Source organism: Ambystoma mexicanum, chromosome 11, assembly GCF_040938575.1.
Source record: "Ambystoma mexicanum isolate Mex_15411 chromosome 11, UKY_AmexF1_1, whole genome shotgun sequence".
NCBI classification, from domain to species: Eukaryota; Metazoa; Chordata; class Amphibia; order Caudata; family Ambystomatidae; genus Ambystoma; species Ambystoma mexicanum.
The window spans coordinates 1,115,908,078-1,115,925,776 of NC_090934.1; the positions used below are offsets into that span (position 1 = coordinate 1,115,908,078).

General features: G+C 43.3%; 1 protein-coding gene across 1 annotated transcript in view; it reads right to left on the reverse strand.

Annotated features, from left to right (window-relative positions):
* Window positions 1–17,699, reverse strand: part of ETFA (electron transfer flavoprotein subunit alpha) — a 1,125,730-nt gene that overhangs the window by 440,603 nt on the left and 667,428 nt on the right. Inside the window, exon 6 of the mRNA XM_069624450.1 lies at window positions 6,910–7,020. Within this exon, the coding sequence (XP_069480551.1) occupies window positions 6,910–7,020 (111 nt within the window). The remainder of the gene's footprint in view (window positions 1–6,909; window positions 7,021–17,699) is intronic.

Sequence of the window (17,699 nt, forward strand, 5' to 3'; positions counted from 1 at the left end):
GGACTTGGGCAATGGCATAGAATTGACCCTTAAGCTGGTGCACCTGTGCCTGTGTGGCTGGCAATGCAATGTGTTCGTTCACATGATTCAACAGTGCATCAAGCACCTGTCCCAGCATGGCACTGAATGTGGACTGGGCCATTCCATGCATCATGGCAACGGTATGTTGGTAGCTGCCAGTCCCAAGAAATTGAAGCACAGACACAAGCTTCACTAGGGGAGGTACTGCCGTGCTGGTGGCTATGCGGCTGCATATGTCACCCTGGATTGTGTCCAGCAACTGGGTGATGGTTGCCCTGTCCAGCCAATATTCTGTCACCAACTGACCATCAGTTAGGGCCCAGGGTGTTGGCCTGACCCTGGGGATGGCTGGCCGCCTTGCTGATGCTGCTCTCCTCCTTCTCCTCATCCCCACTGCCCCCTGCACTCCCAGGGCCCTGGCCTGGTTGACTGGCCTCTGTAGCTCCAGGCTCAGCAGGTAGAAGTCGACATCAAGGCTCCCGGCTCCAAATGGCAGCATGGTGTTGGGGAGGGTGTGTTGTGCATGGGTGGGTCCTTTGTAGGCCTCAGATTTGCATCGCCTCCACCTGGGCCCTCATTGCTGTCTCCTCCCGCTCCTGCTGGTGTAATGGGGTTGGGGAGGGTGTGTTGTGCATGGGTGGGTCCTTTGTAGGCTTCAGATTTGCATTGCCTCCACCTGGGCCCTCATTGCTGTCTCCTCCCTGCTCCTGCTGGTGTAATGGGGTTGGGGAGGGTGTGTTGTGCATGGGTGGGTCCTTTGTAGGCCTCAGATTTGCATTGCCTCCACCTGGGCCCTCATTGCTGTCTCCTCCCTGCTCCTGCGGTGTAATGGGGTTGGGGAGGGTGTGTTGTGCATGGGTGGGTCCTTTGTAGGCCTCAGATTTGCATTGCCTCCACCTGGGCCCTCATTGCTGTCTCCTCCCTGCTCCTGCTGGTGTAATGGGGTTGGAGAGGGTGTGTTGTGCATGGGTGGGTCCTTTGTAGGCCTCAGATTTGCATTGCCTCCACCTGGGCCCTCATTGCTGTCTCCTCCCTGCTCCTGCGGTGTAATGGGGTTGGGGAGGGTGTGTTGTGCATGGGTGGGTCCTTTGTAGGCCTCAGATTTGCATTGCCTCCACCTGGGCCCTCATTGCTGTCTCCTCCCTGCTCCTGCTGGTGTAATGGGGTTGGGGAGGGTGTGTTGTGCATGGGTGGGTCCTTTGTAGGCCTCAGATTTGCATTGCTTCCACCTGGGCCCTTATTGCTGTGGCCTGTGTTCTGTTACCTCCAGCTTTTTGCTGGAGGTATTTTCGGTGGATTATCCGCCGCTTTTCTGGCGCTAATAGCGCTTACGCCGGACTCGTGATTGATAATGTTTTAGCGCTAAGGGTTCCTGGCGCTGTTATGGCCGGCGCTTGAACAGCCGGCTGTCCTTGCGCCGGCTGTTATTGCGCCGGCGGTGTTTGGAGTCGTGATCCGACAGATCCTTAAAATCGGCGCTAAGAGCGTTACCGCCGATTTTACGGGTTGCCGCCCAAGTCGTGATGAGGCCCTATATCTTCTGCTCGGACAGATTACTAACCTAGCAATATAATAAGGGTCAAAAATCCACATGCAAGCCAGTTATATATGTTTAACTGGCCACCTCAATTCTATACATACACAGAGCACACCATTTCGTACTCACAAAGTCAATATCACAAGCTAGTGGAGTGCAAAGTTTGTACCCTGAATATAGGGTCCCAACCCAGACACAATTTGAGCCAAGAAAAACATCCAAAAGTTATTTTCCAATCAACAACTTGTGCAGGCTATTTAGCATGAGCTAAATGTAATTTGACAGGCCTCAGATGGTGAAATCTGAGCATCTCTATATACTAAGGGTTTGGAGAAGGCAGCATATAGTCTCCATTATTTATCAGCAAAAATTGAAGGTTTGAAATTGTTTCCATTTTGGGGTATATTTATTTTTTCAAAATGTATTGCAGTTTCCAAGGGAGAACAATTCACTTACAGAGCAAAGGGATACATATTCACAAATAACAGTGTTATAGCTTCCCCACTGCCCTCTCGTATGACGTCCCTCACTCTCTGAATCTAATCTCTTTTAGTTGGAACCCCTATTCTTTCACAGCTGTGCCACACAACTCCTGGCTGCTAGCAATTTGACATGTGACTTGGGTTTCGCTCCAAGTTTTCCTCATCAGTCATCCCGAATAATATCAATAGTTGCGAAAATGTCCTAGTGATCATCTCTAGATCTTATATCCAGGACAAAATCTCCTGCCAAAACCTCTGCATATGACATTTCCGCCACATATGCCAGTAATCACCCTCTTCCTGCCCACATTTCCAAACAGCCAGAATTCATTCCTGGATACAGCCTGGCTAGCTTGTTGGGGGAGTAATGCCACCTAAGCGGCAATTTCACAGCTTGCATTCTGTATTGCAGGGAAATTGTGACGTGTGACACCCTATGACAAAATCAAGGACCAGAGCTCATCAGAAATGTCCATATCAAGATCCCTAGCCCAATGTCCCATTGCAGTGATCTGACTAGTTGGCTCAGCCAACAGCAACTCCCTGTAGAGCCTAGCGACAAGACCCTTGAACCCAATCGAAGGATGCAGGTAAATTCAAAGGATATCAACCCTCTTCAAAGAGGATCTCCCCATCTTGGGTCTGAGAGAACACCGTTCAGCTAGATATCTAAATATTGGAAATGCCCCAACCTGTGGACATTCTCCCAGCCGATCGGGGGACATTCATCTTTTTCTCTCCCAGACCTGGCCTGCCCTGTCCAACCCAGCCTCATACCAGGATTGAAAATTAAGCATCTCTTCAGTACGGTCCCTAAGTGTGGGGCACAAATACAGCTCAAGGGAGACAGCCACTATGTGAGCCATCTGGTAGCACTCCTCTCCCTACTGATGGACCATAATCCATCCAGGACCGGGTGTTCAATCACCCTTCCAGATATTCTATTCTACGAGACCTAAAGCCTCACATCAAGCAAAACTGGGGCTAGAATCGCGTTTTCCAGTGCAACCCATAATTTGGGTTGTCCATGGGTCAAGCTGGTCCACCAACACTGGCGCTGCCTTTTAATATAAAAAATAAAACAAAATTGGGGAATCCCACCCTCAACTCTGGGAAGGACTAGGGTCCCACAAAGACTATTCTAGGTTTCGCTCCTCCACCATAAAAATTTCAAGAGCACTTTTTTCAGTCTAGAAGAAATGAGAGAGGAACCACGTTAGGCAGGATCAGAAACAAAAATAAAAATGTGTGGAGTATATTCATTTTGATACTATTCAGCCTGGTCATCCAGGAAAGATGCAGTTCCCCCGACCCCAATTTGTCTAGGTCTAACTTAACTTTAATCCAAATAGGATGGAAATTTGAGTCAAATATACAGCTCAGAACCTTATTATTATTTTGGTATTTATTGAGCGCGGACCTAGCTTTGAGAAGCAATGGAGCGCTTTACAGAGGTATACACCAATAAAGATGCATAACAGAGCACTTTACAAAGGAGTACAACATTACAGCTGCATAATAAAACACTTTCAGTGGTAACAAAAGAACAGATATACAGCGGAGCAGGGGACAGAGGAAGGGGACAGCTGTGCCGGGTGGCGGGGAGGAGGGGGCGGATGGCATCTAGTGAGCAAGTGGCGCAAAGGGCGATGTGACGGCCTAGGTGTTGAGGAGGAACGACTACTTGAAGGGCTGGGTCTTGAGTTCTTTTCAGAATTGTAGGAGCGTGGGGACGAGTCTGAAGCCGACAGGGAGGAGCTTCTGTAGTCTTGGGGGATAGGCAGAGAAGGCTCATTTACAGGTCCTTTCCTTTTTGCAGTGGTGGATTTAAAGTCTGCTTGTGTCCTGGCTTCGGGTGGTGTGCCGTCTGCCGGAGATGCAGAGTTTCTCTGCGAGGTAGCTGGGTGACTGAACGGCAACTGCCTTATAGATGATGCAGCAAGGCCTGAAGGTGATTTGTGCGTGCAGTGAGAGCCAGTGAAGGTCGATGAGGGCAGGGTTATGTGGTCGTATCTGCATAATCCCTTGATGAGGCGTGCGGCTGAGTGTAGGACACTTCTCAGCGGCACAAGGGAGGATAACGAAAGGCCTTCAAGGAGTGCATTGCCCCCATCCAGGTGGAATAGGACCAGTGCTTGAACAGTGGATCTAAAGCTGTACGGAGGGTGGAAGGGCTTGACTTTTCACAGGAGAGAGAGCCGATACCAAGTTGCCTGAATTTTCTTAACTATGTGTGTCTTGAAGAAGAGGCGTTTGTCGATGTTGAACCAGAGGGACTTTGCGCAGGAGGTGAGCTTGGGTGGGAAGCCCTCAGAGTTCATGGTTGATAGCCAGGTCTGTATTTCTGGGTGTTCGGTGTTGTTGGTGAGGAGTAGGAATTCGGTCTTGGAGGGTTGAGCTTCAAGTATGCACTGGACATCCAAGCCTGGATCAGCGAGAGGCCGGTTTTGAGCCTATAGATGTCGATGGAGTCGATCTTGAGGTCACGGACCTAAAATGATAGTCCTTTTATATAGTGCAAGTCTTCGACCTCTAGCGACCCTGATGTGAAGGACACCGACTTGTCCAGGTTTATTCTGAACCCCAACATGCAGTATATTATTTTTGGTTAAATAATTAATCCCCAGGATTCAGGATTTCCCAACATTCCGTTCATAGCCATTATAATTGGAATTTTACAAACTTCATAGAAGGGAATGGTCAATTTGGACACCAAATCACAATGTTTCATTACACTGCTATTTTTTTATAAAGTGCTTTTTGGTTAATTAAACCCCTTTGCACGAAATAAACAAAGTAACACATAGTATACATTACACATATGTAGAGTACCAATAAAATAATCAGTTACATCATATAAAACATCATACAAAATGAGTCATAAAATCACAAAATTAATTCATATCAACTTTAACAAATACATCACTTAAAATCTCAGATATAATATGCAGCCCCAATGTACACCAATGAATCAGCAGCATAGATAGCAGTCCAAAATTGTTCTGAAACCACCATCCTTAAACCACTAACAAAGTTCTTATAGCCCCTATAACAATAATACCTAAAACTATGATATGCAGTAAGTATATGCCTAGCTATTCCAATTTTATATTTACAAAATCAACATTTTCTATCTTCATATGGAATCAATGACCGTGTCCTCTCATACTCATAGCAGGAGAGTATATTAAAACGAAGTCGCATACATCTTTTAAAATCATGGCTACAAAATGTCTTAAAAACCTTCCTAGTATAAAGTGCATAACGTTTCTTTGTATATAGAATCCCCAGGGAATTGATCATATCCCATCTAAAGCTTTCCTTTTCAATTGCATATAAATGCTGGGAATATCTACATTATCCTGAGGTATGGACAGATGGTATGCATTATCTTAACATACAACTTGGTACAGCGACTTTTCCACAAAGTGGAAAGAGATACAAGACCCAATTTGCTTCTAATAGCTTCCATAAGGACAGCATTAGGTAATATTAACAAAGATCTTGATAATTTCCTTTCATACTTTTCAAGCCATGTCATATATTTACCCTCAATTGTTTCCAAGGCATATAAGACACCAAGTTTAATAATACATATATAGATCTCAAGGAAGCCGTCCATAGAATTACCACCCCTTTTAGCAAGTTACCTTTTGATCACATTCCATTTACTTATTTTGTCAGATAGTGTATTTTCATAAAAAGAAATCGGAGGTTGATTCACAATAGGTATACCTAAATAAGGATAGACGTCGACCACCTCCAGTGACTCATTAATCCCCCAAGAAAAGGAGGATTTTCTTTTTTTTCGAGCCTGCGCACCAATTATCACCACCTTAATTTTTTAAATATTACTAATAAGATTGTTCTCAGTAGCAAACTTACACAGGGCTGCTAGCAACCTCTGCAAACCAATAGGAGTCAGGGGTCTTGTCCATTATAACATTATCATCTGCGCAGGTCAGCCATCTAATCCCTATATCGGCAATTTTAGGAAGGAAGCAGTGACTATCACTCAAAATGGCATTCATATCTGCTACATACACATTATACAAAACTGGGAAATCGCACATCCCAGTTTTAAACCTTTATTAGTGGCAACCGGGGCTGTAAAAGATCAGCCCCTATCCAGACGGATAAAGTGAATGTATTAAAGTGATATTTTAGAAGAAATTAAATACAGACGAGGTAACAGTAGGAAGAGGCAGAAGGGACCAAGTGAATGTATGGTGAAGCGTATGCAGAATAATTGAAGACCTACAGCCCAATTAAAGTAGCTACCAAGACAAACAAATGTTGGTGTAGCTGGAATATAAAAGGGCATTCTGACATTTCACGTTCAAAATCTTAGTTTGTGCTTTAAATTCAGCAACTGTATTCCATTATTCCATTCGTATCCTAAAAAAATGGGCTGTTGGCCTTCAGAATGCCACCAACTTTCCTCTTCCATAACGCAGTATTAAAGTTCTACTATTTGGGAAAAAAAATTAAAAATATTTCAGAAAGATTAAATGCCAATAAATTGTTTGAGTGCTTATGTAGCGGTCTTACAAAAGGCTATTTTTGTGAAAATTGTGAAGCATCACTGACACTTGCCCTATGCTTGACATACAGCACTTGATAATCAACAGATTTAGATCCCATTTTAATATAGGTGGCATCAATAGAATATTTAAGAAAAATTGTGCTCTTGGTTCAGAGGCTTGTTAAAGGTAAAAATGCATGGTGGTCATTAGAAAAAGTATGGTTTCTTACACTGATACCCAAAGAATCCATAGCATTACATAATTTTATGCCGACAATGAAGCCAAGACAATTTACAAAATGCATAATATAATGCCAATGGGGGCATTGCTGGCCCACACTCACCTTCTTCTGATGTTGCACTGCCGCCACTGACAGGAGCAGCCTCAAAGGAGGTGCCTCGCACAGACAGCACCTTCACAGCCTCGTCACACTTAACTGTGCACAGCGCATTTCCTAAGAGACACAATAACGTGTTTTTCTTTGTTAAGGATCACATACAACAATGTAGGCAACATTTCAAAACAAAATATCAAGTAACCGGAACAGTATTTGTGATCCTTCAGTAGCAGAACAAAACATGCCATTCTAACCGACAGGTCACCTTCATGCATAAATATTTAAATGTTTTACAGAGGGTCAAAGAGAGCAGGCTCTTTGCTAGCCTTTGAGTAGTGCATGAGCAAATATGTGCTATCCTTAAGAAGCAGTCTCTTAAGCTGCTTAGTACTGGCATTTTTCACGTTAGCCATCAACTGAGCTAGTCTCTGGTACAGATGTTTCTAGATTGACAGAACAGTGTTGTGCTGCCCCAGAGTTGTGCTACAACTAAATGCACTTTACCCATCCACAGATGTTCATACCAGGTGCTGGACACAGAGGCTTTGTGCAATGAGTCCAGCCAACCTTAAGAATTGTAATATACCAGCTTGTGAACAGATGTACAAGACACCCACAGTTGCAAGAGTTGCCCTTTAACAGGGCTGATTGTAAAATTAAGCTGGTGGCTCTGCTGCTCAGGGTGCAAAGAACTGGAATGTGGTGCCAGAAAGGACCCAGGCTTCACCCTTAAGCTCAGCCAGCACTAGTTAAGTAGAAGGAATCAAAAACAGATTTTGTCTTTGCAAATGGTAAGCAGGGTTCACAATTGCTGGGAGCTGCTTAGCTCCTGGGTCTAGCATAGAAAAGCCCGGTTAGTTTAACACCAGTAACTACCAGGAGCTCGTTTTTTCTCCACTGGCCAACAGATATTACATAAATATACCTATCAACAATGTGACTAGGAAATTTCATAAAGCTGCATTAGTAAACCTTAAGAAAACACAAAATTATAGCCTGCAGGTCATGTGGAAGCTAGTTTATTAGGCAAGCAATGTATTCTCGTCTCATTCTGCGGGAGAAAAAAAGGAGTGAAAGAATGAGCGAGATGGCAATGCAGAAACAGAGGTGGCAGCAGAAATAAAGATTTTTCGGCCATAAAGAAACCACAAACGACAATGATACAGTAACAGCAACAGATGAAGTGACAGTTCTAGAATTAGTGGCAAAGGTAGGTATTGACTACATTTAAAGTCGTAGGAAGATAGGAGAACTGAAAGGAATGACATGTAGGGAGGAAATAAAAGTGAGCATAAATTACGGTGAAAGAAATTACAAGCATTATCGGAAGATGCTGAGAGTAATCAACAGAAAAGTCTGCAATAGAGCAAAAAAGAGCAACATATCATTTGAAAGATGGATTTATTGTGTGTGCGTTTTGGGCGCATGCCGCAGTATGAAAAAAGTACGTTCCACCATCCTTCAGGCACGCCAAAGAAACTGGTCTGAAATGTGTGCATCTTGTATTGAAAAAATCCATTTGTTTTTCAATCTCTGCATTTCATTTATTCTTATGCGGCTCATGTTTTAGTCATTCATTAAGTGTAAATCATCCTCAGAATTTGAGAGACTTCTCCTTAATATCTCCTGGGTCATGAACAGTAGCTCCTGGTGAGAGGAAAATCCCGACAGCAAGGAGCCATTTCCAGCTCCCGCACAATTAATTCCAATTTCGACCCCAAGGTAAGCATTCACTACGAAAAAGAAAACGTACTTGCCTGTACTAATAGTTTTGCAGCTTCCTAATTATTTTGTATTTGCATACTTTACATAATCAATTAAATAAAAAATAGGTACTTACCGTGGCATGGCCTTGAAGAGACAACTGTTTGACAACCAGCGCATCACGATACCGAACTCAAGTAAGCACCAAATTCAGAATGTATTTCTAAACCCATGTTAAAATAATGTTGTGTGTTATTTGAGCATCTTCCTATTAGTTTCCTTTTCATACCGCCATACTTACAATGTGTTGTTAAGTGAGTCACATGTAAATAAACATTGATCTCAAAAATACTGTTAGGAGGTAAGTAACATTCTTCTTTTGCAGCATGAACTTAATTCACAAGCTGTGCACAATTACAAATCAGTGCTTAAACCCTTTATGGAGGAGGGTAAGCGGTGGGAACAGGAGTTAATACAATTTACAACATTGTCTGTCCTTCATGTGCATTTTCTCTTAACAGAATGAATAATGCGTTGTAAAAGTAGGCATAGAACTCCTGCTAGCTGTTCTACATGTTCTGTAATGATACGTTGGCTAAGTGTGTGATATTTGCTCCCTTACCACTCCTGAAATGTGCATTTTGTTTATTTTTCTCCTACCTTTAAATCCGCTGTAAAATCAGTCTTTCCTATCCAGATTTACCAATTACATTTCCTTGAAAAAACTAATATTGTCCTGAATTTGGGCATATCTAATGTATGTTATCCTCATTCTTCAGAAAGCAATAATACATGGTCAAGGTACCAAGTTCCTCATGGTCAAATGTACTACCCGCACACAATCCAGGATCCTGTGCCAAGCTTTCTAACACACTCCACTCCTAACTGTATCTTGAAATCAACCTGCTCAATTTCGAAAAGCACCCAAGAGCTGACACTGCCAGAAATAACTATGCTCCCCAGCATATTTGTAGTCTGTCACTTTGTATATACATTCCAGAGGCCACGCCCCTGGCATGTGGCTGCTACAAATGTGCAAACAAATAAATAATAAAGTTAGATAGCAGTTCCTTAAAGAAAACTCAAAAGCTGTATAATGTGGTTGACAAGTAGTCTTTGTTGTGTACCCTGGACATATTCAGAAAGTTAGCTTTGCACTGTATATTAACAGTAAAGGTTAATTTCCAGAGTACATGTAATTCACTAACTTTTCCAATAAAGGCAATGGGAAAATAAAACTTTGAGTGGTACTTATTATATCTTTCTGTTCGTTCACTGAAATGGAGGAAGCATGATATTATGGTTTACACCACTAAGATCTCGACATATAGGTGGCTGCATGATTTTGGCTAAACCCCTATGCAAACCCTCCATAAACATCTTAACCATCTGTACCCTCCAAGCATGATATGGTGCAGGGCTCAAAATTGAGATTGGATAAACAGGAGCTAAAGCGGCTCCCAGGTATCCAGCATTAACCAGTGACCAGGATCCATCACTGGGGAAGCAGTAGCTAGTACAAAGCGTTCAGCAAATCTAACTTCCACATAAGATGCAAATATAGGATTTTGTACATTATTTATGTACCCTTACACTTTAAATGGTATATAGATATGTCCCAATGTTTATTTTTAGATAGTCCCAAATGCACAAAGTTATATTCACATATATGTGTTTGTTAGGGATCCATTGGGTCTGGGGAGCCAAAAGTAACTCCTGGTAATTGCTTCTGTCAAGCTAACCACGCTCTTCGAGGCTAGAAGCAGGAGCTAAATAGCTCTGAGCTCCCCTCAATTTGGAACTCTGTGTAGTGAATTTGTGTACGCACTTTATGCTGCTAAAGGAGGCTAAATAAAATGATAGGATAGCCTGCAATGTGCACGATGTTATAAGTACGTAGGAACTTCCATCCAATTCTCATTGGATTTTCTGGATTTTTAGTGCACCTCTATGCAGCTTGGTGGTGATAAAGTGAAGCCCGGCCGCGTAAAGGGCGACTGCTGTGACTCCTGCTGTTTGGCTGTGCTGCTGAAGGACTATCCTTTCCTATATTCAACTTTAAAACTTTCCCCTTGCGCCCCTTGCTCTGTGTGAGGTCGGCTGTGAGCGAGTGAGCGAACCGCTGCAACGCTTTTTGAAGCCCTGCCCTTTTTTTTTTCCTTCTGCTCCGCCCATTCCAGGAATTGAGGACCTAAAACAGGAGCCCAGCAACCCTTGCGGCGTGAAGCCCGGCCGCGTAAAGGGCGACTGCTGTGACTTCTGCTGTTTGCTGCTTTTCTGCTGTTTGCCGACTACAAGGCCCCCTTGAGGAGCTGTGCTAACCAAATTGCCCTAAAAAATTGTGGGTGAGGGAGCAGAACTCCAGCACGCTCCCTCGTTTTCAACGTCTGAATGTGTTCCTCTTCGCTGCGGCGACATAAACAATGACCTTACTAGCAGACCGCCCACAAACCCGGAAAAAATCCTCACAGCAACGGCACTAGACTAACACTTGGTCCAGGATGAAAGCTGTCGCTGGGGCCAAGGTAAGCAAAACAACTGGCCGCGCGCTTATGGCTGCAAACAACTCATTAACACTAAAAAGCCCAACAACAACAGGGGGTACCAAATCTCTAACACCCCCACCATCATCGTCTTTCGACGAGCGATGTGCCCCAGATGATGACTTAAATGCATTGGTGCAGCCCAGTGTTTCATCGGAAGCTCCAGCACCCCAGTCAGACAATCAGTGTTTATCAGACACCCGTGTCACCAATCTTGAATGTGATCCAGCTTCCAATGGTGAACTTTCTCTAAGCACGCTTGCCAGTGAAACCGATTCATTAGCACTCCAAGCAGCCATTGTGGATCGGCCGAACCTACCCAGTGCCTCAGCGGCCACTCCGGTGCCTCTGTCCGACGCGAGAGCGTCTGCCACATCGCGACCGATGAAATCTGTCTTGTCGGCTCACGTGCCCTTCAAGAACAGTAATTCTACAAATGCTGTTGATTTTGGGAAAGAAAAAGGTCTTCCATCACACTTAGTGACTGACGAAGAATTGCTAAAAATATCAAACTTAGGAGTGGAAAATCTCCCGATGAATAACTTGAGTCCTAAACAAGCTCTGAATATTAAACGACCATTTATGCCTACTAAGGCGTTGACTTCTCATCTTACTGCCAAAGACACCTTGCTACAGGAGAAAATCTCTAGCCGCTCCTCGGCTAAGCCATGTGGTTTACAGACTGGCTCGGTCAACGCCAAATATGTACTGAGGCCTTCTGTCAACACTCCATGTCCTCCACTTATAACCAATCCAATTGGCTCTCTAATTGACTTCACCATATTAAAACCAGCAGGTCGAGCTACTTTAGGAGTTGCACTTGAATGTACTGAATCTGAGAACGACAGTGCTTTAGCTTGCCAAGCAACTGATGTTAGGCGACCTTCTACGTCAAGTACAAACGATCAGTCTATTGATCCCAATCCTGTAAGTACTCCTCAACTCTTAGCACCAAAATCCAATCCACTTATCTGCGATTCCCTATGTTCCTCTCAATATGATTGTAAATCGCTTTGTTGCTTCTCGAAGCTGGGCTTGCGCTGAATAAATACCCTAATAATAAAAAGTACAATTTCTTTACCAATTTACCAACAATGCATTCATTTCCACACCATGCTTGCCAGATTTATGAACATGCAAGCTTAGCATTATTTTGTTATTTAACATGTTGATTTATTTCTCTGACTTGTGTGTCCTGTAGCTCTCAACTTAAATAGGTAATTTCTTTAAATGTCTGCTTTTTATAGACTAGTGCCATATTGCCTGTCTTTCCTTTGAAAACTGTTGAGGGTATTTTGCACACTGCCTGCCCGTTTATAAAAAAAAACCTTATTTAACACGTTTGTTCTAGATGACGGTCAAATAATTTCAGTGCTAGAGCCACTGTCTATCCATCTTGATCGGAGTGCGATTGCTCGTGCCAGTCGCCTGCAAAGAGTCGCTGAGGAAAATGCATCTCCACCATACCCCCTTTGCATGAAAATCCAATGCTGAATGCGAGTACTCCTCATCCTACGCAGTCTCAGTTAGGCGACGAGGTTCATCTAATGAATTTTGCAAAAAAATGTTCCACATTTAACCCGCACTACAATCTGGACAATTCGACTTGCTCCTTGTCACTTCATAATTTTGGACCACAATCGCTTGGTATTTCATCTGAAGCACTTTCGCAGATTCATAACAACGTGTTGGCCGCCTCGGCCGTTGCCTTAGCACCATTTACAAAAATCTTTGAGTCACTGATTGGAACAATAAGTGATCAAGGTGCTGCTATATCCAATCTAATGACTAAAATCGACAAATTAGAACACTTTTCGTGCTTTCTACAAGATCAAATGACAACTAACGCCGAAAATGCAGTGAGATGGCAGGACAGGCTGAGCGATCTAGCGGCACGGCACCATTGTCAAAACGATGCTTTAATGGAAGGCCTCTTAGACTCTGTGAAATGGATGCGAAAAAACACAACCAACCACGAACGAGGAGCCTCGATGACACGAGATATATCTCCTGGAACTCTTAAATCTCTACCCATAATTGCATCTGCGACAGCTCCTAATGAATCTTCACAGTCTGGTCTACCATCGAGCCTGTTGGCTCCCACTCAAGATGTTCAAGATCCAAATCAGATCATACAAGGTTCAGCACCTCAGGCGAGTAGTCTCGCATTAAATGCGACTCCGCTCAAAGGAACCGCATCAGCTCAAACCTCTACGTCAGTAAATTCATTTAACATTTTCAAAGGTCCGGCAAAAACAATCACTACAATCATCGAAAGTAAACTGAAAAAGTAATCTGTGAAACAAGCGCAGCAATTACAAAAAAAAAGCATTCCACCGAAACAAATACAACAAAAGGTTAAAAAATTCATAAGAAACACAACTCCGAAGAAGACAAGCCTGTTCACTCGACCACCCCACACAACTACCGCTAAGAGCACTGCCAGCAACGTTCCATTAAGTTCGACACGTGCTATACTGAGCTTTCCAAAGACTTCGGCAAAACGCCGGCGCTTAGCATCTAGCGCTTCTTCCTCTGAACATGGCACTTCAGACTCTTCAGTTGACCTATGCAATTTATCAACTTACTCAGCTGATCCTGAGAATTCCACCATTGTCTCTATTGAAGACCAAGCCGTCAGACCAACTGGGTCCCCACTGAGGAGAATCCAAGAGGCAAATAAATCTTTGAGGATACCGCAGGCAAGACCAATCGACAGTCAACTTTCCTCTGTGACAAAAAGAGTTCCTCAGCAAGCGCTAAACTCGAGGTTAAATCCTAAACAAACGTCGAATCAGCTAAAATCGCGTTTACCTCCAGCTCAGCGAGCCTCTGGACCCAGAAATTACGAGACTCAAACATACAAGTGGAAACTCCGTCTCCAAAACATTCACTCAGATGGCAATGAAGTCAATTTAAACAGAGGAAATATTTTAAAATTGCTTGCTTGTATTCCACCATTGCGAGAGATCTCATCAGATGACATTAAAATTGTGGAATATGTCTCTGAAACGTCCTCTGATAAGGTTCTTCTTCACATTTCTTCTGCGGATGTAAAAAATATGCTACTTCAAGCAAACGAAGATCTCTTGGTCTATGGCTTTGTTCTTACTCTTGAGTCACTTGCCTCGAGATCTATTTCATCTTCTAAAACAAATCTTGACCATGAAGCAAGCCTGAGAGCTGCCAAGCGAGCAGCCCTGCGTCAGTCCTTAGCCTCATCTCCTGACATCTTAGATGCTGCGACGCATCAGTCATTTGAAAGAAGAACTAACAACGTGAAAAGATTTCCAAATGGACCACGCAAATAACAATGACCACAAGCCAAACAACAAGAGCTAATTCTACTGTCATGGAATACAAGAGGATTCGCACATTTATTTAACACATTCCATGAATCTTTGGAGAACGTATTCATTATATGTTTACAAGAAACGTGGCTACGAGATCCTCCTACACGTGATGGTTTGTCAATATTGATAAATCCAGCTGGAAAGAACCCTAAAGGCCGGCCTTTTGCAGGTCTAATAACTCTCTTGAAAATCTGGAATTGGTGGACGTTGGTGGCTTCCACGAACCCAAATCCATTCGTGCAAAGCACTCTGATTAAACTTTCACTGAGAGCCACGGTTTCTAATCTCTTGATAATAAATGGATACTGGAATCCCGCTATGATCTCATCTACATCTTTCATCCAGTCAGTATTGAATGAAATTGACCATACTTTTCTAGAATATGAAAATGTCTCTGTATTCATCTGTGGAGACCTAAATTGCAGTTGGTTTAAGTTTGATCTACTTACCAAATTAAATGTTCGGCTATCTGATCCCGAGGTCATTCCGAGAGGCACACTTTGGGCTAAAGATCTCTTGGATCGCAACTGTCATATGCTAAATGGAACAATTCAAGGCGACTCTCCCGCTAATCCGACGTGGCACAGCATGACTCAGACACACTTGATTATATTTGGGCCTCGACTTACTTTTTTGAAAAATCCATTTCTCTAAATGTGCAGCCGATGTCATCTAGTGATCACGACATGTTGCGACTCGTTTGGCGCGAAGAGCATTGTGGCATGCCAGAGAAATACTCGTACCTACTACAAACAAATGCTGCAGGAAATCGACTGAGAACAAATAGTTCTACTATTGCCCATCTAAGACACAGTATAAATGTACTCCAGACAGTAGAGTACATGCCGCTGCTGATAGACCAAACTCAGACAACCCTCAATTCAAGAGTCTTTGGGTCAATGCCAAAACACCTATATAGCTCTGAAGTAGCAGAGGCAAAAAAACTATTAAGGAAAGACCTTAGGCAAATTAAAAGAGAGCTGTGTGACCCGAATTGCAGGGCTTTGGAAGTGAAGAAGCGGCTGCAATTATACCGAAATTGGCTAAGATCACATCTAATCATCATTGATCAAGGACGAGCAGAAACAATGCTAAAACTTCTGGTACAGAAAAATACACGTGAAATCTGGGCCATTTTAAATAAAGGTCCTCCAACAATCTCAAATGAAATCTCAAGCGACAAATGGCGAGAATATTTCACTCTAACATACGAAAATCCTGCATTCGAAGTTTTCCTGCCGTCCTCTATGTCAAATTCCACTTGGGACATTACACATTCGTGTGAAGAGATTGAATTCACGAGTTATTCTCTCAGATCGCAATTAGCAAGATGCTTCCCTCTTCCTGGTCCAAGGCAATTGTGGTTCCCATATACAAGAAGGGCTGTTGGGCAGATCCTGCGAACTATCGCCCGATCGCCCTTCTCGACACAATTGGCAAGATTTTTGGATCTTTCTTGCACCAACAGTTGGTAAATTGGGCTCTCTCAACTGGAAAACTTGACTCTCGACAAACAGGCTTACCAAAAACGTGGGAACCGATGTGAATCTTACAATCTGGTCACTCTTAAAATTGTCAGCACTGGAGGCGAAAAAAAGAATCTTCTTTGCATTTGTCAACCTTCGACAAGCCTTTGACGCCATCAAACGGACAAAACTATGGGCAAAATTACGCTCGTGGGAGTGCCCTGATCATCTGTTAGATGCCATCATCGCCCTGCATTCTAACACTTCGATTCAAATCAGAGACAACTCACAAGGCGACCTCACAGATCCAATAAGAACGTTTAAAGGCGTCAAACAAGGCTGTCCACTCGCAGCAGATCTCTTCAAACTCTTCATAGCTGACCTACCAGAGTGGCTAAAGTCTGTCCATTGCTTTCCTCCCAAGCTTAACGGTCACACCGTAAATCACCTGGTCTACGCTGACGACATAGTGCTGGTCGACCAGACACAAATTGGCCTCCAACATCTTCTCTCTCGTCTGCAAGAGTTTCTATCTGCCAATGAGTTGTGTCTAAATGCAGAGAAAACAAAAATCATGTGCATTGGTCAATCTATGTCAAGGAAAGACAAATCTTTCTGATGGCACACAGAGAAAAAAGCACTAGATGTCGTCAAGTCAATCCGCTATCTAGGTGCAATGGTCAACGACTCGATTTGTGAAGCTGCCTGGATTGGCGACTTGATGGCTAAAACAAAGATCTTGAGTCTTCAAGCGGTCAAAATCAACACTGATTACGGGAAATTTTCCATCACCCCCGTTATAATGTTCTATCTCCAAAAAGTAATCCCAACAATCACCTTTGGCGGCGAAGCTGCCTTGAATATCGACCACAATGTCTGGAGCCGTCTGAAAGGAAACTTTTGGAGACGTGTTTTGAATCTTCTGAATTACATCTCAATGTCAGCATTGAGATATGAGTTAGCTTTGAATTCAATTTACATGACAATCGTCTGGAAATCTTTACCTACCTTGCGTAAGATACAACTTGGTTCCTCTATTCCGGCATACAACATCTTCAAGCCGAGTAAAGAATCGATTGACAATGCGCTGATTCATGCATGGAAGCTTAAACTAAATCTGATAATGGTTGAAACAGGCATATCCGAAGAAGAGCTAATCCTGCGCCCACAACATGCTAAAAAGAAGCTAGCAACATGGGACTGGATTACAACGTACAACAGTCGCTCAGCTCTTAAATCTACTCTGTCTTCTTCCAGAAGTATGGTTAAATTACACTGTCAACCAAAGTTTCTCACGAACTGCCCTTCGCGTCATCATAGGGCACAATTCTTAAGGCTTTGGATGCGCAAGAACAAAGAAACAGTCAACAACAAATGCCGATTCTGTAAAACAACAGCAGTCGAGTCTCTAAAACATCTAGCAGCTGTATGCCCCATGCTGACAAAATTCCGTGAAATGCATTTAAAGGAATTCAAACCACTAACCAATGAGTCAGATGATTGGTGGGACTATGCTGTGGCAGGGCATAATATCAAGCAGTCCTGTAACCTAATTAATTTTTTTGACAAAGTTTTAAAGTCAGTTCCTATCTGAATGTCGTAAGTAATTGAAAGTCACGTAATCATACTTGATGGTGCTTTATGAGACTATGGGCCTCATTACGACTCAGGCGGTAAGGGTTTTACGGCGGCGTAAACAGCGCCGACCCTTACCGCCTGAGTACGAGGTC